Consider the following 24342-nt stretch of genomic DNA (forward strand, 5'->3'; position numbering starts at 1 on the left):
GTATGTACCGGAGACTGTAATTTATACCGGCGCTCCAAGTCTGCATTGAGTCACAGTCAATCGAAATAGCCATGTGACGCACCATTGACACACCAAGGACGATTGCCAGCCAATTAAGTTTTTTTAGTGACATGATCGGTAAAAATACAGATTTGACATGACATCGAGATGGATAAAAGTGGGTGGAGTTGCTCTTGCATGTGGTGTTGTTTCAGAAATAGTTTACTTTTTGTACAAACGATTTCGAAAACGGCGTTGGCAGTACCAAGACCAAAGTGAAAGTGAAAGTAGAAAGGAAATTGAAGAAGTGCTATTCTTTCCGGATTCGCAGGTTGCGTGTAAGAACTATTTCATCGGCGAGTATGGTTGTGATAATAGAAATTGTAGATTCACCCACATTCCAAACTCTCTCAGTCGATTGTATGAGTTTATAGCTTCCGCGGAAAAATCTTTAGATGTTTGCGTTTTTGTGATTTGCTGTGCCGAACTCGCGGACATGCTTGTGGAAGCACAAAGGAAAAACATAAAAGTACGGGTTATTTGTGATGATGAACAGGTTGATATCACTGGATCTCAGATATGGAAACTCAGGAAAGAAGGTAAGTGGATTCATGGCCATTCAGTTCTTGTTCAGGGTCTGTAAGCATTCCTACACATGAGGTTAGGTTAGGTCTATAGTCAAGTCTTTGTGTATTGAACAAAGAAGTTTAAAATACATTTATTTTTATAGCTCTTTGGTATGAAGTAGATATGGACCCATCAATTTTTGAACGAACTGATCGACGCTTAAAAATATTTGATAAAGACTGAACATTTTTAAATTGGCTTGTAGTCCGAAAAGTAGTAAATGTAAATATCATTTTAAATTGCATTTTAAACATCGAAGAAGAGTAAATTCATAAAATATTATTTAATCCCCTCCTCTAGAGCCTATTAATTAATTGATTTGTTGAAATATAGGCAGTTCAATGTCACAGTTAATCTACTCCACAAAAAGTAAGAAGTGTATTATTACTAATAAATTCAGAATGCCAAGTCTGTATGGCATGTGTACGATTTTCTGCTTGGGATTCACTCAATCCTTTGAGTTTGAATCCTACTCGGATCGTTATTTGTGGAAGTCTTACAGTTTAGCTTGCGGATGGTCGGTGACATTATATCGATGTATCCGTCCGTGTCCGACGTATTGTCCGAAGGGGTGTTTAAATTGTATCAGTGTAACATAAAACTCAATGAAGAAAAAAACAACATTTATATCCAAATCATACCTATTTTGAAATTGTGAGTTTGATCTCCGCACCTTTTTTTGGCAGGAATAAATGTACGTACAGACAGCTCATCATACCTGATGCACCACAAGTTTCTGATTGTTGATGGCAGCCTCCTCCTCAATGGTTCCTTTAATTGGACGCGCCAGGCAATCTCGGGGAATCAGGAAAATCTCATGGCGCTCAATAACGGACGAATTGTGACACTTTACAGGGCCGAGTTTGAGAAATTATGGAACAAGTTTAACCCACGGAATCAATGACCTACATATCGACAAACAAATCTATTGTGTTTATGAGATTACTAATTATGAAACAGTGAGTGATAAACTTTGTTGTTTTAAAATTATGAAACTGTGTTATCTACACTTGTTCTTGAAGTTTACGCTGATGTGAAACTGCAGTAAGAATTTTTAAAAAAAATGAACATTGTAAACTTGAAACGATGTCCCTCAGCGTCGGTGGTTTACTAAAAGGTGTTTATTTAACTTGATAAAAAGTAAAAACGTATTAAAACAAATAACTATGCAATGTAAACTATAGATTAATATATAACGTGGTTCCCGCGCAAACTGGAAGACGTGGCAATGATAAAACATTGAGTTATATTACTTGATTATAACATTAACATCATATTATTTGCAGTTCCACTGCTTTGGCTTCTTTTCCTTCGGCAGCATAATTATAGCAGTTCGACCTCAACACTGTTACCAAGATCTGTTAGCTGATCTGCTGTTGGCTGCACGGCTGTAATTTTGTAGTTTATATTTCACCAAAAATACTTTATTTTCTAGATTGTTGTTTTCGACTTTAATACCATTTTTTCTCTTGTTTGTTGATCTGATGCCTGTCAGATTTGGTTTTCATTTCTTTCATGGATAATTTCTGTTTTCATTCATTATATGTCTTTTTTTTATCAAGTAATCAAGGCTTTAAAGTGGTTCATCGTCTAATTTATCACGGTCTGAGTTCAGATGCGCAGGGATTGAACCGTGAGGGCGTTACCCCGTGTGGTTGAATACTGAAGCATCTGGTTTATCGCAGAACATACAGAGCTTGACCTTCTTCTTTGTGTAACTGGCAATCAAATCGAGCCATGTTAGAATTAACATTTTCCCATTCTTTAATTCATATTTATTTGTTTATCTATTCAATGAATATCATAATTAATTGGATTTAAAAAAATTCTCGTCTGCCATATCGGCTTCGAAAATTTCTCCATCGTTATGTCTTGGAAAAAATGATAAAACTGAATCACTCATTTTTGTATGCAAAAATAGAACGAAAATTAACATAGTTCTTTGTCCCTTGTTCCTCTGACACATTAAAGACCTTCCCGAAAAAGTGGAAGTCAACAGTTCTTCAAACTACGGTGTTCCGTTAGGGCCAGCGTCTGTTCCCTGTGAACGCGAAGCGCGAATATACGACGGTACGATGGCGAGGCGCGACGCTACAATGGTGACAAGACAGTATACGATGGTGACAGTCCGTCGTACTGTCGCGCTTTCACAATCGTACCGTCTCGCGCTAGTACGATGGTGAAGCGCGACAGTGCGATGGCGATGCGCGACAGTACAATGGCGAAGCGCGACAGTACGATGGGGACGATGCTTCGCCATCGCACTGTCGTGATGGTGACGTTCTGAACAACTCGTCGCATTAGATTGCTTTCCCGATATATGACTTGTACGGCTTTCCATAATTCGAAACCTGTATATCTTTTCACACTTTTTTCAAGAGCAATGTTGATTCTACTACTTTGAGTACGGTATTTCCGCATGAATGATATAACTTAAGTTTCTATCGTTAGCGTTTCGTGAAACTGTTTCTCTACACGTCAAATGAACAAATATTGTCTAAGATATATAAAAAGCTACTATAATTGCATAAAAAGTTGAAGTTTGAAAATGAAATCACGTCTTGTGTTGGCTTATCAGAACGGACTAAGCATTTCCCCAGTAAGCACCCTGTACCTTTTTTTGAATTAGCGGTACCTGACTATATTTTAATTGTTGTATATAGTTACTGTCGTAAGGGACTTGGACCAAGTTTATAGCACTGAGTTTGGAGACCAGCCGGCCTTTTGCCAGTTTCCAATTGAGCATTTTCACACGGTTTTATCAATTCACTTATAACCTTAACATGTGAGATAATAGACTTTACTCCGTAACTATGCATGTCTTATCTGACCTTAAGGTAACAAATTCAAGTGTACAATTGCTGATGGGTTTGGAGTCATATTCTAGAATGACGTTAACAAAATGTACACGCAGTTTGTAGCAGCAATTAACAGCATAGTTATGTAAATGTACACACCAGTCACTGGTCAAGGAAGTCATGAAGACAATCCAAGAATTTCCGAAATGCTTTTTTATTTTCTCTCGGAAAAAAATGTCATAAAAATGCATGATACAGCAGTTTTGTGTCTGACTGTGTCTGGGAGAAGTGAGAAAATATATGAAACATTTGACTTCCTTATATATAAGTGATTCTCTATTTCTTGCTTCATGTGCGAGTATTTACCCCCTTCAACTTGTAAAGTTTCAAATAGTTCACATATATAAATGCACATGTATGTTTAGTTATTTGAAACAACTAACACATATATTTTGCCTTCCTTTCTTTGAACTGATGTTGACCTAAAACCTTCCTACTTTCATGACTGTCCTCGCACTTCCGCCGAACCCCTGTTGTTGATAAATCAATAATTACCCACTTCACGAACCAGTCCAGCTTCAAAATCTTTAATGATCTACCGTCCTTTATTTATTTGTCATCCTCTTAGACTATTAAGACGTGTGAGTGTCCTTAAAACGCGGAAATACCTAATCAGAATTAAAGAGGTTCGGCATTCTATTAACTAAAGTAATGCACATACTGTATACAAACCGTGTTATTCATATCTTATGTCATTATTCATCAGTTTAAATGTTGCCTGAATTAATACTCATAAGTTAATGTGCCTGTCTTACATCAACAATAAATGAAAATACGACAGCATGGATGTTTTTGGAATTGTTATTTGTTTTATTAGTTTAATTATCATTGGGAACAGTTCAGCAATTTACACGGTAAGCGATTTTATTACCTAAAACTTATATTTAATCAGCGTCTGATTAAGTTGACATGAATGACTGATTTAGCCCGTTTATGTTAGAATTTTTGTAATTATAATACATTTTCTACAACATATCTTCATTTATAAAGAAAAGGGAATCGGATTTCATTGAAAACGACAATGAACTCAATTAATTCAAGTCGTAAAAGTCTAAATATATGTCAAAATACAGGATTACTTTGTCATTCGTTAACAATGCCGTGTCTGTATTCAAATGAAAATGTATAGTTGAATGCATTCATAGAATAACAAATCCCGTCATGTATGCTTGTGTCAGTGTGCATGTGTCGGTGTGCCTGTGTCACATAAAGCATGCTAGATCTCCTACGCATTTTTATCAGAGTGACCAGCCCCAAAATAAATGTTAATAACAGGCAACTATTATCAGGCAACAGTTAAACACTTTAATCTTGATTTAAAAAGAATGATCGACTGTCGTGACGGAGGCAGTCAATTAATAAAATATATGCCATGATTGATTACTAAGCCAGAGCTATTCAGCCATGATTATTATGTGGTAGTTGTATCAACTTCAGCTGTCGACATGTCAGAGAAATTCCAGAAAATCTAGCATGTCACAAAAACTAATTGTTAACAAAATTTACGTATCTCATGAGTTTTGTTTGTAAACTACGGTGCCGCCAAACTAAAAGACACCAGGGATCGTGAGACCGAGGCCCGCTTCCCATCTTTAAGAAGTGTCCTAAAATCGAAGTCCAGTGGTCGGATAATTCAAAAGGAAATGATGTCAACGTGATAAAACAACGGTGACCTTCCCGTTATGCAGGACTTTATTTGTCCGAGTAGTAACTGGACGTCATGCGGCAATTTGACGTCATTATGCTTTCTTACTGGTCCACACGTCAACCGTTGTTTATCGCAGAACATACATTGCTAGACCTTCTTTCTAACCAGCAACAAAATCGAGACATGTTAGAATGGACAATAAGTTCATTCTTTATTTGTTACATGTATAACAAATCACTCTGGAGACATCGATAGCTCTGTTCTATCGTGCACGGGCACGTGTATGAATCAGCATCTCGGGATTCCTCAGATGTTACAACGCGTTATCTCTGCAAAACGTAACATGACTATCATCCTTTGGCAAGAGTTTACCATATGGGCAATGATGTACCTAGATGTACAAAAATGTACTATTATAAGCACAGTATTAAAATTAAAACAAAAGCAGGTGAATAAGACCATGCTGGTCCATACAGAACATATCATTAAATACTTGTAATAAATCGATTCAGAGAGGGCGTGGTATTAGATTCTCGAGAAGACAACGTTCCAGAGATGTGCCGTCAAATCTGAAAGCCCCGCCCACAGGTCAGCAGATAAGGTAAGTTTGGTCCAGATAATATTTACAAATGTATCATTAAGTCAGGGCATGATTTAAAGATATACTTTATAAGGGACATAAATAATTATAATGTATACATTATACCTGACTTTATGCATCTTCAGTAAATATTTATCATAAGTTTTTAACTTTAAATGTAGAAAATCTTCATTAACATAATTAACATGGTAAAATATGAAAACAACTGTTTATGAAAAGCTGCATATATATATATATATATATATATATATATATATATATATATATATATATATATATATATATATATATATATATATATGCCAATAACAGTCCTTTATTTAAAAAAAACTTCCAGCTTTTTAGCTGTTGCTGAATACATGATGTCTACAATTTTAACCTTACATGCAATACTGTCTTACATGCAATACTGTGTATACACAAAACATGTTTATTTCGCATTTATAAAAATTGACACTGTGAAGAAATTGTCTTCAAATATGAACTTTGAACATTATATTCCTTTAATTTAAGGTAGTTTTCACGTTCGAAAGAAAAAAATTCTACAACACTGTGGCAACGTTAAATGTCGCAACGCCGCTAAATGTCGCAACCACTGTTAAATGTCGCAAGGTTGACGTTAAATGTCGAAACCAATGTCGCAAAATCGTCTGCCGCTAAATGTCGCACCTTTAACGTTAAATGTCGCAAAAATTTGACCACCGTTATATGTCGCAACACCAACGCTAAATGTCGCACTTCCTATTTGACACTATGACTATCAATTCCTTGTGTATATTTACTTTTTTGAGGGAAGAAAAATTAACAGGTTTATGTAATACAAATAATTATCTTAATGATAAGTGCTGTTACGTATAGCAACAAGAGGGCCATGTTGGTCCTAGATCGCTCACCTGAGTTCCACACCTTGCTTGAACAGTCACGCAAGAAAAATATTTGTGAAATTATTTTGTAATAGGGCCAGTGTTTAAGGACAGAAATATTCTGAGGTTTCTTCTAACTAAATACGATTTAGTAATAGTGTTGTATGTTTGTGGGGGTTGGGTATGGGTGTGGAACGGGGTGAATAACGACACAGACATCTAAGACACAAACACACAGTACCAAGACAATTAATAGAAAATATAAATATTTACATTTTTCAAGAGGGGGGGGGGGGGGGGGGGGGGCGAGAGAGGGAGAGAGAGGGGGGGGGGGGGGGGGTTATGTGTGGGTAGGCGGAAAAGTAGGATAATGAGGGGAATGAGACTAAACCAGACAATTTTAAGAGACTAAAAGTAAAATAATACAAAATTTCCGCTTAACCTGAAAGAGTGTACAGAGGGCCACATAGGATCTTTCTCCGCCATTGAAGCTTAATAGTTACTTTATGACTTTAAATGTAAACCTCCAAACAAAGAAATAGAACCCATGGCTGATTAATAGAAAATCTTCGTTTTCTACAGCTGGTACAAAACACAGTCTTCGTGTCGCGTAGTTGAACATCCTGTTGTGTAACAGGCCTGGATTGTTGCCCGAGCCGATTCTCCCAACCCCAAACCCCACCATTGTTGGCTTACTAGTGACTTATACTCATCAAAGTTGCACCCAAATTTTGGAAATAATATTTTCTCATAATGTAGACCCAAAACGCCACAGAGGCGAACATTTTATACTTATATTTCAAAATTCCTCAGGGGGAAGAACCCTTGACCCCTTAAAATTGGGGGAGTACCCCTAGAGTACCTTAAAATTAAGAAAAACAATGCATCAAAGGCAACCATTTTATACCTGGTTTTCGAACTTTCCCGAGGAGAGACCCTGAGCCCTCGAAAATGACAGGGATAACCCCTCCCATACACCAAAATTTTGAACAAAACCTGCAATAAAAGTCCAGCATTCCATACTTGTATTTCAAAATTGTCAATGGGGAAAAGACCCTAACCTCCTAAAATAAGAGAAGTGCCCCTCTAGTACGTACCTAAAATAGACAAAAATGCACCACAGGCCAACATTTCATACCGGTATATAAAAAACTTTCCCACAAATACGGACAGAGGAACCCTACCGCACGTCGCCGGTGACGCTTTTGTTTTATACTGGTGCCCCCGCCCCCACTCCCTACCTCCCATCCTCCATCAACAATTTCTGGCCCCCAGCCTGTTATGTAACGAAATTCAGGTCGACTAAAGACATGCGATACAACGCGCGACAATACGGAGCGCGAGCTTAATGTCTCATGAGCTAAACAGGACTCCATAGAATTACATAGTTCAGACCTGAAATAAATCTAGTACTGCGGCGAGTACTACGTTAGTGCTCAAGCCTTTAGATATGAAATATATAACGTATGTATGGTGCGGAACCACTGAAAAGCAAACGTGCAGATTAGAGTGAAAGGTCAATTCAGCCCTCCCCAAATCAAGCACGCATTACCCAGTCTTATCTCTAAGTTGTAAAGACTGTTTAACTTACCTTATTTTGCTGTACGACATTTAGCGTTTAAGGTAGCAGGGTACACTTTCGAATTTTGGCCCCCTCAATATTTGTTATAAAGAGAACATCGTGATTTTGGATGTCTGTAAATTAAGGTGAGAGATAATGATTATTAATTCTTTAGAAAATTTATACAGCCGATACATGTAAAATTCTGATGTCAGTTGGAAAACTAACTGCTGGTAGCTTTGTATGATCAATGAGACACCATTTCGCGGAAAAATTCAATTCACGGAAGGGTTCTGTGCTTGTTGATTGATACTGAGGAACATTTTCGTTATTTTCCGAAAAAACGAGCTGGATCACGGGTGGTAAACGCGCAATCCAATTCCCACTGGGAATACGCTAAAAATGGGTTGCGCGACTTCCGGTGCTGGTGTTGCGCATCAATATATACAAAATCGAGGTAGGTGGGTTTTTGTTTTTGTAAATAATTACACATTTACGAGTGCTTTCGAAAAAAAAGCAAAATGCTATTCGACACAAAAATGAATACGGATCATATGTGTGAAATACCAACTTATTAATTTAAGAATCAGCTCTGTTATCACGAAAACTCTGATGGCTCGAGCTGTCAAAAAAGCATGGAATCATGAAAAATGCAAATTTTCTAACTCTTGTGCCTTCTTTCTGGAAATGTGACGCTTCGAATGGTCAAACACGTGTAAAACAGTCACGAATATTACATACACTTGAATGAAATGTTGCCTTTGGGGGAAAGATTGGCAAAAAATAATCGGGAATGGGGTTGCGCCCCGGGAATGGAGTTGCGCGTATACATTATACACATTATGATGTATATGAGCAACTCCATTCCCGGTGCGCAACCCCATTCCCGATGATTATTTTGTCAATTATGTCCCCGTAAGCAGGATTTGAAACAAATAAGTTTGATATTCGTTACTTTATAACAGTTGAGTTATCATAAAAAGCATCAGATGTCCTCAGATTAGGCATATGAGGTCAGAAACTGCCATTTTTGTTGATTTCATACTTTTTTCACGTTTCGTGTCGCCAGAGTTTTTGTGATAATAGAGCCGAATCATAAATTACAAACCAGATATTTTACACATATGATGTATTATCATATCTGTGTCGAATAGCATTTTGCTTTTTTCGAGAAAATTTATACTTGCCTCATACTAAGCAAAATCATAACTTCACATACCTCAATTTCGTCTTTTTTTACGCGCAACACCAGCACCGGACGTTGCGCAACCCATTTTAAGCGTATTCCCGGCGGGAATTGGATTGCGCGTTTACCACCCGTGTGGATGGGCCCCCATTCCGTTTATGTCCTGACGTTCAGTAAGGACTATTAAATTAAGAAATGCAATAAAATTGGACAGTGTTCTTGCAGCGGGATCATTGTAGACTGTTCAAAAGGTGCAAAATTGATGATTTTGGCACGCTATTTTTCATGGATGATGTAAACCTTTCGCTTTGATAACTTTCTTTATTCTTGTATGAGAATCCTGATCTTGCCATTAATTAAAAGCACAAAACATGCACGCAATTTATAAAATAGCCACCCAAATTTTGCTCATAGGGGAAGTGCAATATTGCGACTCGCTACATGTAAGACCGTCCGTGCCCAAAATTTTCGCATCTAAGTGTACCTTGCTACCTTGGTGTTGCGACATATAACGATGGGCAAATTTTTCGACATTTAACGTTAAAGGTGCGACATTTAGCGGCAGACGATTTTGCGACATTTAGCGGTGGTTGCGACATTTAACGTCAACCTTGCGACATTTAACGGTAGTTGCGACATTTAGCGGCGTTGCGACATTTAACGTTGCCACAAATGCAAAATCTGATTAAAACCCGATTTTTCAAAACTTCAGAATTCGCTTAGAACTATCGGCAAATATAAAAGATTGGGTCGTGTGCTCGATTTTTTGCTAGACTGATTTGAAAAATTTTAACCTCGCACAAGTATTCATAATAGGAGTCTATAGGAATATCACAATTTTGATAATATTTTCGCGAATATATTTTTTTCTACAATGTAGATTTTAATGGAACTTCTCACAATCCTAAATAAACATGCGGCCTATAATATGGTAAAACAAAATGTAAAGGTCCGTGTGCTTGTTTTTATGATATTTGCCTACGGATTACAGAGATCCGCGCATTTTCAAACTAATTTTAAAACATGATTTTTTTTCGGAATAATTTAACGTGTCAAATGTTTTAACATCATATTTTAACTTTAGAAAGATAGTAACATTGCCGTTGTGATAAATTCATAAAATGGTTTTTGAAAAACTGACATTTGTGACAGCATGAAACTACTTTGTGCATACTAAAGACATTAAACGCAGTTTAATACAAAATGTATATTTGACATTATCAGTTAAGTAGTATGATACTTTATAAATATATTTTAACAGATTGTCACATGGTGAGGAAGTGGGTGTCGAGAATGGTCGTGTAGAAGTTTTCATACGAGACAAATTTAGCGCAATCTGTGATAATAGTTGGGACATACGGGACGCTGATGTCGTCTGCAAACAAATTGGTTTCTTGCGGTATGTGATATGTTTTTTCCTGTAGTTTATCTTGAGATAAAGATTGCAAAACCAAGTGATTTTTAGCTCGACTATACGAAGTATAAAGAGAGCTATCCTACTTGCCCCGGCGTCGGCATCGGCGTCGGCGTCTTTCCGCGTCCCCACCTTGGTTAAAGTTTTGGTGCACTTTCTCTTTTTTCAACTTATCTCTGTAATTACTTGATGGATTTGATTCAAACTTAAAATACTTATTCCTCATCATCATCCACATCATCTGACATAAGGGCCATAACTCTGGCACCAATATTTCATGAATTATCCCCCCTTTTTACTTAGAATTTCAGGTTAAAGTTTTGGTGCACTTTCACTCTACCTCTGTTATTACTGAATGGATTTGATTCAAACTTGAAATACTTATTCCTCATCATCATCCACATCATCTAACATAAGGGCCATAACTCTGGCACCAATATTTCATGAATTATCCCCCCTTTTCACTTAGATTTTCAGGTTAAAGTTTTGATGCACTTTCACTCTATCTCTGTTATTACTGAATGGATTTGAGTCAAACTTAAAATACATGTAGTTGTTCAACATCATCACCCACATCATATGACACAAGGTGCATAACTCTGGCACCATTTTTTCATGAATTATGCCCCTTTTTACTTAGAATTTCAGGTTAAAGTTTTGGTGCACTTTCACTCTACCTCTGTTATTACTGAATGGATTTGATTCAAACTTAAAATAGTTGTTCAGCATCATCACCCACATCATATGACACAAGATGCGTAACTCTGGCACAATTTTACATGAATTAATCCCCTTTTTACTTAGAATTTTAGGTTAAAGTTTTTGATGCACTTTCACTCTGTCTCTGTTTTTACTGAATGGATTTGATTCAAACTTAAAATAGTTGTTTAACATCATCACCCACACCATATGACACAAGGTGCATAACTCTGGCACCAATATTTAATGAATTATGCCCCTTTTTGCTTAGGATATACTTATATAGTGTTTTGATACATTTAATTTTTACCTCTCTTATTACTTTAAGTTGATATTTTTGACACAGACTCAGGCTATTGTGTAATATCTTCATCCATAATTGGAGTCATTAAACACTCCAGTGACAGCTCTAGTTTCCTCAGATGTGCCCAGTTTCACTATCCAGCATCGAAATAGTCGAGCGCGCTGTCTCCTGTGACAGCTCTTGTTTACTGAATAGTGGGGATTTGGGATAAATATGCTACATCCGGTATACAAAGGATTTCCTAAATTGTACCCTGCCTTAATTGACGCCCTTGATTCAATTACCTCCAAAGTTGTAAAGACTTAAACGTTGGAAAGCTAAGCTGCAAAATCAATATAAATGAAAAAAAAGTAATTCAAGTTTTCCGTCTTTACTTTTGAACAGTGGCGCAGTTTCAGCCAGAAAAGGTGGGACTCTTGGAAGAGGTAGCAGATACGTCATGGATAATGTAGATTGTGACGAGCATACGCAGAATGTAGTAGAATGTGATTGGGAAACGCCGGACGAATGTGGTCCAAGGAAGGCGGCAGGGGTCGAATGTCAGCCCAACAAAGGTATGTAGTAAGAATATAACAACTTCACGTGTCACGAGGTCCAAAACGACTGAATGTTACGATTTTTGTCATATTGTCTTCGTACAGGTAGTACAGGTAAATAATTTATAAATGCCTCAGTGAGTCGTTTCTTATATTAATAATTATTGCCCAGTGCTGTAAATATGAGCTCTTATAGCATTCGTTTCATTCATCAATTATATTGATATTAAAACTAGCCTAATTATAACGCATTAATTAATTAATTAAATGTTTCTACGACTGTAAATGCACGCACGCGCATTTGGTAAATTCAAAGAGCTATAAAATAAAAGAGTTCTTTGAATTTTATACTTCTTTGGTAAATTATAGTCTGATGTCTTGTGTCTGAAGTTCTGTTGTATTTTATGTCTTAAATACAAATGCTTTGTGCCTTCTGCCTTTGCAGGCCAAAACTCCTCATAGGAGGTTAAAGGTGTGCGTTGGGGCAAACAACACACAAACAAAACATTACAAAGTCGGATCGTGCTCGCGCTTGATGCAATCATGATGGAGCAAATTCCATAATGATTCGATTAAAAGCCCATAGCTATCATAATTAGGCTTATGGGCAATTTTGTTTAGTTGGTTCTTAAAATTTGTATTATTTTGTAGAAAAACGATTGAGCTTAAAGGATTCTATTTAAGGACATCCAAAAATATTTTTCGCTATGTGCTAACTTAACATTTGGCTTATCAGTTACTTATTTTATAGAAAGATGTAAACTTATTCGTAAGACTTAAATACATTTGATTTCATGTTTCAGGTTGCCCGGATGGCTGGATAGCTGGCCCAACTGGTTGTTACCAGATCCTGCCAAACATGGTGACAAAACGGCAGTTTGCCGTCAACAAGTGCGCGGCACGTGGGGGTCATCTGTTAAACATTGAAACTGAGGAGGAAAACCATTTCATTTCACACGTTTTCTGGAATGAATCTTTAGGTTAATACAGTTGTAAAATTATTATTTTGATAATAATGTTTACAGAGTTCCGCTTAAGCCAGTGCTAGCTTCAGGGCGTGAGAGGTGTTGCAAATTTCATTACTTCTCATGAAAAATCAAAAACCGAGTCTGATATTATACTTGTTTGCGTTTTGTGCGTCAAAATATTTTTTTACAGATTTTATTAACTATCACAACAACAGTCTTAAAGTGCTGTGTGGCGGCTGTAAAAAGTCCCCCAGTGTTGTCATGACTGTTTTCTGGTGCTTTGGTATCATGGAGCCCATTCAGTGTTTACTGATAATAAAATGCCACTTAAGCCAGTGCTAGGAGGCGTTAGGGTTATTACACATTTCATTACCCCTCTAGTCAGACTCAAATAAAGAGGGTCTGCTATTGCATTAAATTATGCAAAGTAAAGTTATTTTCTTCTAATATCTTATGACAGTTGAAGTCACATGATTTGTGGACCGCAGTGATTCAATATATAGATAAGCAGATTATTACGAGCAAATTTTGCAGGTCCACTTCTCACCGGCGGGGTCAAGGTCGGAAGAAAATGGATGTGGGAAAAATTCTCCATGGAAAGGAATGGCCGAGACGTTGAAACAACCACAAAGGTATCGATAGAGGAATTCAAATGGTTTCCAGGTAACAACGAAATACAATATATTGTTTAGGATGGATAAAATAAAATTGGCTAAAACCCAATGAGTGAAACAACTCTGAAATTACAAGCATTTTTCCGGGCTTGACTTAAAGAAGTAGCATTGCAGTAATGATCAACACTATTTTTAGCTTTTATCCTTCGATATAACGTTTTTTCCGATTAAAAAAGTAATACTTATTGTGTGATATAGATTTTGTTGTACCTTTCTTCTTCTGTCGCAAAATGATGTCAATAAGTATTTTTTGTGTAGGTTGGCAACCCGGAAGTTACCTAGCAGAGCCTTCAAGCAAGAAGAAAGATCGCTGTTTGTTCCTTTCGAATATTTTTAAACATCCAAACGGAAGTGATGTCAATGTTGGTTACCACTTCTGGCTGAACGACCGCTGTTCCAGCACAAGGAAGCGTATGAGTTCCGGCTTCCGGTATATCTGTGAAAGGTCGCCGCAATGGACGGATGTCGGTTGGTATTTCCCGCTCTTATACACATCACACTGTAGCAACGTGAACTATATGCATAGGGAATTTTTCGTAGCGTTCCAAGTTACAAAATCTTTTTGAGTGATCCTACAATGTACACGACTATACAAAGTTACAAGCATTGTACCTTGATGGCGTAACTTATACTCCGGCTTGTTTCATATACAGACAATTTCTACAATCGTTTTATTCCATTTCTTGATTACGTCTCATAATAAGTACATTCGAGAAAAAAATCTCATTTCCACATTTCACTTTATATCGTTGTACATTTTTACCGACATAAGACATGCAACATATGTTGCTATTCTTCACTTGATTAATTCTAAACTCTCTTTGATTTATTCGTATAATTAGGTTGCTTTAGCGGAACTGGTACGGAGTATCGGGGATCAGCATCTTTCACCAGCAAGGGTACACCCTGTATGAAATGGACGGAAGCCACTGATATCAACCCTGAAACATACCCGGGAAAGGTATTGAGTTGTTTTCTCTACTATTTTGATAAGAATATTGCGACACTGAATATTTCTTTAACCTTTATCCTGCTAAATTTCTAAAATGGACTAGTCCGTCATTCAGTTTGGGCAGTACCATTTATGATTCAAAGGGATGTTCACTGAAAATTTACTGACTGAATAGCGAACAGGGCAGACCATGATCAGCGTGCATGGATGTGCAGGCTGATCTTGGTCTGCACTGGTCGCAAAGGTAAAATCACTTGCCGCTAGCAGGCTAAAGGTTAAAATGCTTTTTACATATGACATGTTTTTCGCTTAATTTTGTAAATTGTACCCGGCAATGTATGTTTATTCGTCAGTAGAGAAATGCAGACTTTAATCCTGTTCTATCGGTAGCCGATGTGAAAAGTTTGATAATGTTCCGATGTCTAAAAGTTATCAGTCAAATTAGAATGTTTTTACAAGAGTATTCCAGTTTCATAAACTATATGAAATTATGTATTTTATTGTTAATACAAGAAATTCTTTGTCATATCAATGCTTATTAGTTACTACATTTGTCTCGTGTCGATTTAAGGGTTTAGGAGACCACAATAATTGCCGTAACCCTGACAACGATGAGGCCCCATGGTGCTGGATTTCAGAGGAGAATTTTGAATTTTGTAGCATTCCAAAATGCACAGGGGTGAACGATGGTATCGAAACTGAAGTAACCGTTGACAGTGTTACTGAAACAAGCGACGATACTAATACTGAGACAAACGACGATACTAATACTGAAACAAGCGACGATACTAATACTGAAACGAACGACGATACTAACACTGAAACAAGCGACCACACTGATAGTGATACAGAAACAAACGACGATACTAATACTGAAACAAGCGACGATGTTCATACTGAAACAAGCGACGATATTCATACAGAAGCAAGCGAAGACGTTCATACTGAAACAAGGGGCGATGTTCATACTGAATCAAGTGTCGAAACTCATACGGAAGCGAGCGAACACGTTCACACTGAGACAAGCGAAGATACTCTTAATGGAGCGAGCGAACACATTCGCACTGAGACAAGCGACGATGTTCATACTGACAGAAGCGACAATATTCGTACTGAATCAAGCGACGATATTCATACGGAAGCAAGCGAAGACGTTCATACTGAAACAAGGGACGGTACTCATACAGAAGCAAGCGAAGTCGTTCATACTGAAACAAGCGACGATGTTCATACTGACACAAGCGACGATGTTCATGGTGAATCAACCGAAAACGTTAGTACTGGATCAACTGACGACATTCATACTGAATCAACTGAGGAAGAAGGTAGATTTATATTTCATCATTTTTCCAAAAAAAAGTTGCACATCCTTTGGTTTTTTTTATAACGCAAGCATGATGTTTTTCATTTCGTTTCATGACTAGACAATAGTGACACAATATGTAGCAAAACCTTACATCATTCTCATACAATAGGGTTATTATAACAATATCTTGATATGCGGTGTTGTATTCGGCTCGACTGAATTTTGCTAGGCCTGAATCGTGCGAGGCACCTGCGCCGAATTTGACCTGGTCTTACAAAAAGTCTGATCATGGTCTGCACTGTTCGCTATTCAGTCAGTACATTTTCAGTGAACATCCCTTTAAGTAATAAGTGATACTGCCCAAATTGAATGATGGACTAGTCCAGTTTTAGAAATTTAGCAGGTTAAGGGTGAGAACTCGTTTGAAACTTTTTGACGCGTGGAACGTTGCAGCTAAAACAAGTACTTTTTTCACTGGAGCCGCCCATGTATTAACGGGAGAAAAATCGTGTATTAACAAGGCAATTCGCGAGCTGTTAAAACATGATTTTTATTTATTTGAAATGCTTTGCCAGGGACGCACATATATCTTTGCGAAGATTTACATCTGGTATCTGCGTCTTGTTTCTTCTATAATAACCTCTTTTTGTAGAATGAAAGTTGCAATCTTATCCATAGTATTTTTGCTATATCAGTTAACTGCCTCCAAGCCTCCAACAATGTACTTGAACCACCAGGGCGTTAGCACGAGTGGTTAAATACTGAAGCATCTGAACGATGAACCGTGGTAAATTAGACGATAAATCACAAGAAGGCCTTGATCGTTTTCATTCTGACATGCTCACTGATATATTTTAATAAATAATATGCTGGACTTCATTTACGCGAGGAGTAATGTATCGGACGCCATGCGGCAATTTGACGTCATAATTGACGTCATAATGCTCTTACCGGTCCGCGCGTCAACCGTTGTGAATCGAAGATTCTATAATGATTCGATTTGTTTTCCAGTTAAACAAAGAAGAAAATCAAGCTCTATATATTCTACGATAAACAACGGTTGACGCGCGGACCGGTAAGAGAGCATTATGACGTCAATTATGACGTCATATTGCCGCATGACGTTCGATACATTACTCCTCAGGTAAACGAAGTCCAGTATAATATCTATTAAAATATATCAATGAGCATGTCAGAATGAAAACAATCAAGGCCTTCTTGTTATTTATCGTCTAATTTACTACGGTTCATCGTTCAGATGCTTCAGTATTTAACCACTCGGGCTAACGCCCTCGTGGTTCAATTCCTACGCATCTGAACTCTGAACCGAAACAACTCGAAGGCCTTGATTATTTGTTAAATATACAGAGCTTGATTTTCTTCTTTGTTTAACTGGAAATCAAAATCGAGCCATGTTAGAATAGTAAATAAAGGCTACAGTTATCGCGTTTTGTTAATGTGTGCGCTATTTATAGAACTGTGCCAGGCCATGCATATTAAGTGAAAGTAGTCCATCAACATACAATACAAAAGGTATAATACGGATTTGTTCTGCCTATTCGTATTTACTTGCGAAATACAAGCGCTATTTTTGACAGAATTTATATAGGTATATAATAAAATAAAGAACATTTTTTTAATTTCAGAAATCACGTGCAGTGCAGAGGAATTTCGTTGCATTGACAGGTGTGTACAATGCATTCGTAGTTCAAACTAATGGAAATTGTGTCATACAGGTTTTATGACAGAGATCATTTTGTTGATATTTTTATGACTCAGATTAATTGAAATCTTTGGGGCATTAAGACATAATGTTTATGACAATTCGTGATAAATAAATTGAAGTCGATGCTTTGAATGCACATATTTTTTACCTTTTTCACCAATGTGCACTTATGAAAAAAACTAGATAGCGGGAGTGAGCAGCCTTAAAATGTCATGTTTGGGTGACTGTCATACACATTAATAGATAACACAGAGTTCTTACCGCAACATACTAGCTGGCAGACTAATTAGAAATGTTAATAATCATTTATCAGTAAAATTATATAAATTACAGATGTATCCCGGTTCACTGGACATGTGATATGGAACCAGACTGTAAGAATGGAGAAGACGAGGGCCTTGCCTGGTAGTGTAAATTATATTGCATATATTTTATAGAAATTGAAAACTGTTAATATGATAGTGTGTATTATTAAATAAAAAAAGACAAAATTTCATGTTTTCATGATACTTGATACTATGATACTTGAGCCGCACCATGAGAAAACCAACATAGTGCGTTTGCGACCAGCATGGATCGAGACTAGCCTGCACATCCGCGCAGTCTGGTCAGAATCCATGTTGTTCGCTTTCAAAGCCTATTGCAATTAGAGAAACCGTTAGCGAACAGCATGGATCCTGACCAGACTGCGCGAACGCGCAGGCTGGTCTGGATCCATGCTGGTCGCAAATGCACTATATTGGTTTTCTCATGGTGCGGCTCAATTATACTTTTGAAATTTCAGACTACAAGCTGTCATTGTTTAAACTGTCGGAAGAAATGACGGTTCGAGGCCATGAAGTTGAAACCTACGCAGGCACCACAAATGAAACGGTTTGGTCAATTTTCTCTATACAACACTCTTTCAAATTTATTTCTTTGTTTCTTAAATAGATCAAAGAAGTTGCAATTTTTGCGAAAATCGTAATTTATTGAGATGAAAATACAGAAACGATAGAAAAAAAAGTATATCGAAATTTACATGGTAGGGCGACATGCGACAATAAGGCCATTCAAAAAATTAAACCCGGACCCAATTTTTAACAAGAGAAGTTATATACCAAAATGTTAGTAAAGGTCTGAAGTTTATCAGGCTGAATAATGGTAGCGATTTGAGAAATCCAAAATGACGTCGAAGATGGTGGCCACAAAAGTAAGGATGACTACAATGTTTAAACACACAATCATGTCTACATTTTCATATAAATTTTAATTATTTTTGTGTTTAATATTTTACTACGATATGTCAGATTTCATAAGTATCTTTTAACATTAAATTATTATGCAGATTAAAGGTCAAAAGGTTAAATGATCATAATACTCAAATATTGGATAGATAAAAGTGTATATACAGCTTGGACAATTTTCAGATTTCAAAAGGATTTACGCAAAAAAACATGTCATTAAGTTCATTCTCGGTGAAGAGTACTTATAGTACCGTGAATTCTACTCAGTGTACACTACTCAGTGAGAAGTACTCACGGTGCCGTGAACACTACTCAGAGAGCAATACTCACAGTAATGTGAACACTACTCAGTGAGCATTACCTTATATGGACCAAATATGTGGCTAATCGGATGTTCTGACCACATAAAAATCACCATCCTTGGGGGAATACAAAACATAAAATAGAATTAGAAACAGACCACAACATTTGTTTTTCATCCCTGCACAATTTCAGGAAGAAAATTAGAAACATGTATCAAAATGTATCAATCTCTTCAGGTACTTTTCTGTTTACCTTCTTGTAATACGCATATAAAGTCACATTAGTATGAGTGTACACACCTTTTACAACAGTTTTACTGTCAAACATCAATAATTGTCATTCATTTTATCAGATACTCCTTTTGTGCAATTCTTTGAATTCTTTCTAAAGGATATATAAGTTCTAATTATCAAAACTACAAATTAGTGAAAATAATGGGTAAAATTTGTATATTAAGCAGGAATTTGACCTTTTGACATATTTTTACATTATAAACATTTTAAATGTTTTACGATTCATGAAAAGTGTGTGAATGAAGAAAACATAACTTTTTACAAAAAGCACCTTTTTCATTTTATGGCGGCCATCTTGGACGCCATCTTTGATTTCTCAGCTCGCCACCATTTATGCTAATTTATACCGGCACTTTCAGAATCTACAAACTTTTACGAATATTTTGGTATATAACATGCCTTGATAAAAATAGGTCCGGGTTACCCCTGGAGATAGTGGACTTTCTTGGCCAAAGTCACTCAACTAAAAGAAAATCTTTCTCTCACCATATAATTTAAAAGATTGGTACACATACAGCCTCTTATCAGAATATTATGACACTTTGATAATAACGAATTACACGTACAATTTCTTTTTTTAAGAAAGTCCATATTTCTTATATTTTCAGTGACTTAAGAACGTATGCTGCAGTTTTGGGTAAGAAAATCCCAATAATACAATTTGTTCAAACTTTGTATACGAACACAGTGTCATGTTAGAAACAGAATTATGAAAAAAATCGAAGGTCACAATACTTGTTCAAGAGTTATCTGCCATTGAATATGCAAAGAAAAATCCAATTTTAAGGGCAGATAACTCCTAAACAGGCACGGTGAGCTATGATTGTTTTTGCATTTTTTTCTGACACGAAACTCTGTTCATATACAAATTCTATTATTGGGAAATTTTTGCCCTATCTCTCATACAAGAAACTGCAGCAAGTGTCTTTAAATTCTTATTTTCTTATCTTAGCGAAGCTTTTAAAACATTGCCATGATAGAATGTCATGACAGTATTTTGCCGCGGTTTGCCATAGTAGTACAGAAAAAAATGAGTTACTCATATGTACATTGCCCAGAAATAAATGAAACAGTTTTTTAAGGAAATTTAAAAATGATATGATAGATTATGAATTTTCTTGCAATGGCTAAAGATCGCTACCGATTTACCGTGGCAAATGTAGTCTTTTCATTAATACTTACAATTAAATAGAATAAAGATTATTCATACTTATTTTGAAACAGATTAGTAAAATCAATGGCAGCTGTTAATACAAGAAGGATGTAATTTATAACTATTTTTCCAGTGTGCAAAGTATTGTCTAAAGTCCAAGCGGTTTGTTTGTCGGTCGTTTTCATTCAGTTCTCGGACACGGGAGTGTGTGTTATCACATCACAATTCTGAGACTGGAGACTTCAAAGTATCACGGAGAGAAAGCGTGTTTGAACTGCGTTCTCAACTTAGTAAGTAGTGAACATCACGCTGCATATTTCACATAGCCATTCTGTAAGTTCTTATTGTTGAAATAGATCTATATCAAAATATATGTCTGCTATGTATTATTTCGATTTTAATATGTCTTTTATGTAAAGTGGCATTATGCGCATGTAATACCACACATAGTGTGTTTTGGGTGAGTGTTCTATAAAAGCAATTTTCGGTTGCTGTGCAATTAGATGTGTTAAATTAACGATAATGCCGCATTAGTATTTGAAGTTGATGCTTTAAAAATAAAGAAATCGGACGGATAAAATAATAGATATTTTTTCAATCTTCTGTGCAATGATCTCCCTTACCTGAAAATAGAAAATTCTGAAGTAGAAGGGAAGCAACACCTGCTTGCAGTTTGACGTTTTTTTTAAAAAGACTGCCCCAGTCAAAATAAGAAAAGTCATATTTGGACACTTATTATTTTGTACTGGTAACAGGAAGAGTTTGGTATGTTGGGTTAAAAGCTATAATTTCCTCCACCCTTTTTACATACTCATCTATTTAAGCTTGATTTTTACTTGAAAAATGCATATAATTCCACTTAAACAAGTACACGGAATAAGGAATTGAATGCGAGTAATGATACATTATGTGTGAATAAAGTATATTTTCGTTTCGTATAAGAGTATACAAAAATATTCTTTTTGTTGTATCTATTGTAATATGTAAAGCAATTATAGTATATAGTTGAAATAATTATAACCCTTTGCAGTTTATTTGTTGACTGACATCGGTGATGAAGCACAAAAAAAATCACCATGATTAATTCCCTAATATTTTCAAATAACCATAAAACTTTTAAATGGAATTTATAATCAATTCAAACAGTTCGTACTGTTTCAGATGACTGTGAAGGAATGTTTCGGTGCAAGAACGGTCGGTGTCTGTCCCAGGATAACGTCTGTGACGGCGTGGACAATTGTGACGACTTCTCGGACGAAGACGAATGTGGTAAGTAATAGACAGAAAGAAATCTACAAATCTAATTATATATTTATCTGTGTAATTACGTATGTATAAAAATATTATTAGCTTTGCTTCTCGTTCTGCAGCGGAATATTATTGCGCTCCTTGAGTCGTGCAATATTCGTGCATATTTCTCGACCTATATTATTTTATGGATAATTTCATGACAATTTGACAGTGAAATACGAAAAACTTGTTCAATGTTATTTAGTACAACCTCTCCTAGGTGTTGAAACGATCAAGATGTTGGTGTAGTTGTCGGATCTGCGATTTCTAGACGCTTTCGCCGTGTCGAGCGGGTTCCACACCGATTTCTACCTGATATAATTTTCTTGTTTCAGGTGAAGATGCACCTGTGACTGTAAAACTGATGGGCGGTACCGACATGGCTGGACGAGTCGAAGTATTTTACAAGGGAGAGTGGGGCCTTATATGCGATGACAACTGGGATGCAAAAGACGCTGCTGTCGTCTGCAATATGTTAGGATTTACCGGGTAAACCCCATTTCATTGATTATTGAAACTGTAGTACACAGTTATTCGCATTTTAATTCAGGTTCCTTTTTGGCCGGGTTAAACGTAACACCCACACAGTTATAGGTCATATGTCGACTTTCCAGCCTTTAATAGTAGAGGAAGATCCCAGGAGCCGGCCCGTCGGGAAATAATGCACGGACGTACCTGGGTAGATCCAACGACATTCCGTAAGCAAGTTGGGTGGCTTCCTCACATGAAGAATTCAACGCCCACCAGTGAGACTCGGGCCTACATCAGGACCTTTTATTTTATGGCAACAAAACGGTTATAAAACAAGAATGAAATGCGGCAGTTTTAGAAATAATTATAACACTTTAGGTTCAAGTTAAACGCCTGTTCAGTGTTAGCTGGATCCTTCGTCTGATACTTGTAATAGTGAACAAAACTACAGAGTACTTTGGCGATACTTTGTTGTATGTTTTAGTATAAGAATGGTGCTCCAGCAGCTTAGAATATTAATGAAACGAAACACCATACTTTAAGTACTTTACAAAGAATGCTTGTATAGTGTAAAATGAACAACTAAATTTGTAAAAACTAGTAAAACATTTACAGTTCAATTGTTTACAGAAGTGCAGAAGCACTTGCAAAATCGCATTACGGTAAAATGAACAACTAAATTTGTTAAAAGCAGTAGGTAATGCATTCACATTTCAATTGTTTACAGAAGTGCAGAAGCACTTGCAAGATCGCATTACGGTAGTGGGGTCGGTAACATTTTACTGGATGAGGTTGAGTGCAATGGAACGGAGACGTCCATTGATCAGTGTAAACATAGCGGCTGGAAGAACCATGACTGCTATATATGGGAAGTAGCCGCAGTCAAGTGTTCGGCAAATGAAGGTATACAACAAATCATGGCATTGCCTGTAGACATATTTTATAGGCTACTTTTAATACTGCGACTTTAATACAAACTATTTTTTCAGAAGTATTTATTTTTTCAATACCAGTGTAAGAACAAACAACACGTGCATCAAAGATTCAAGATTCAAGATTCTTTATTAAGTAACGTAAACATATAAACGTTTCTCGTTACATGATACAATAATTTGCTAAACGTAACATAGTAACATACAAACATGACAAATATGTACAAGGACGTGGATAACTACATACAACAACATTTATATTAGTTCTAGATATAAACATGTACATGAGGATGGACTACGGACATCAACATATATTATCATATGAAAAGGAACAACAGTACAATATAATCCTAAGGTTACATGATATTATGGCTTATAATAGCTTATAAAAGCGGGGCATGTAAATGATGGTTAGGGAAAATTGGCAGTAAAATACATGTCTAATTATGACTATTTATAATACCTTGTCTAATTGCAAATGCTTCATTTACAAACTTACATAGTTTAAATACAACTTCGTAATTTACAGACTGCATTAGTTCTAGAAATTTTACAACACTTGGTCTACAAACGTAATGTCTACTGATATAACAAGGCTCTGTGCTTTGCAACCTTTTGAGAGCTGTACATACAACAGTTTGCATGCTGTCCTGTCACAGCAGACGTACTGTGTAGGTCGCCGCTTTGGTATTGTTCTGCTGTGATTTTGCCGGTAATGTAGTTAGTTAAGTTCTTAAGTTCTTTTACGCAC

General features: G+C 36.5%; 2 protein-coding genes across 2 annotated transcripts in view; both read left to right on the forward strand.

Moving 5' to 3' along the window:
• Positions 1–43: 43 nt before the first annotated feature.
• Positions 44–2564, forward strand: LOC123564949 (uncharacterized). Its single transcript, XM_045358879.2, has 2 exons — positions 44–599; positions 1314–2564. The coding sequence occupies exons 1-2, from the start codon at positions 158–160 to the stop codon at positions 1529–1531; spliced, it is 660 nt and encodes a 219-aa protein (XP_045214814.2). The 5' UTR covers positions 44–157; the 3' UTR covers positions 1532–2564.
• A 151-nt stretch (positions 2565–2715) lies between these two features.
• The window catches only part of LOC123562463 (uncharacterized), a 35259-nt gene continuing 13632 nt past the window's right edge, over positions 2716–24342 (forward strand). Inside the window, exons 1-16 of the mRNA XM_053527898.1 lie at positions 2716–4339; positions 5646–5734; positions 10606–10743; positions 12146–12315; positions 13101–13277; positions 13800–13928; positions 14198–14407; positions 14782–14900; positions 15463–16216; positions 17844–17883; positions 18257–18323; positions 18656–18796; positions 21032–21188; positions 22045–22167; positions 22524–22677; positions 23387–23562. Coding sequence (XP_053383873.1) covers positions 4268–4339; positions 5646–5734; positions 10606–10743; positions 12146–12315; positions 13101–13277; positions 13800–13928; positions 14198–14407; positions 14782–14900; positions 15463–16216; positions 17844–17883; positions 18257–18323; positions 18656–18796; positions 21032–21188; positions 22045–22167; positions 22524–22677; positions 23387–23562 — 2716 coding nt within the window. The 5' untranslated portion in view covers positions 2716–4267. The remainder of the gene's footprint in view (positions 4340–5645; positions 5735–10605; positions 10744–12145; positions 12316–13100; positions 13278–13799; positions 13929–14197; positions 14408–14781; positions 14901–15462; positions 16217–17843; positions 17884–18256; positions 18324–18655; positions 18797–21031; positions 21189–22044; positions 22168–22523; positions 22678–23386; positions 23563–24342) is intronic.

The sequence above is a fragment of the Mercenaria mercenaria genome, chromosome 2 (genome assembly GCF_021730395.1).
Source record: "Mercenaria mercenaria strain notata chromosome 2, MADL_Memer_1, whole genome shotgun sequence".
In the NCBI taxonomy this organism is placed as follows: domain Eukaryota; kingdom Metazoa; phylum Mollusca; class Bivalvia; order Venerida; family Veneridae; genus Mercenaria; species Mercenaria mercenaria.

What these genes read in the sequence shown, in the direction of transcription:
- LOC123564949 (XM_045358879.2), top strand. Translation starts at nt 158, where the DNA reads ATGACATCGAGATGGATAAAAGTGGGTGGAGTTGCTCTTGCATGTGGT. An exon ending in ATGGAAACTCAGGAAAGAAG is followed by an intron (nt 600 to 1,313) that starts GTAAGTGGATTC and finishes TTTTTTTGGCAG; the next exon opens with GAATAAATGTACGTACAGAC.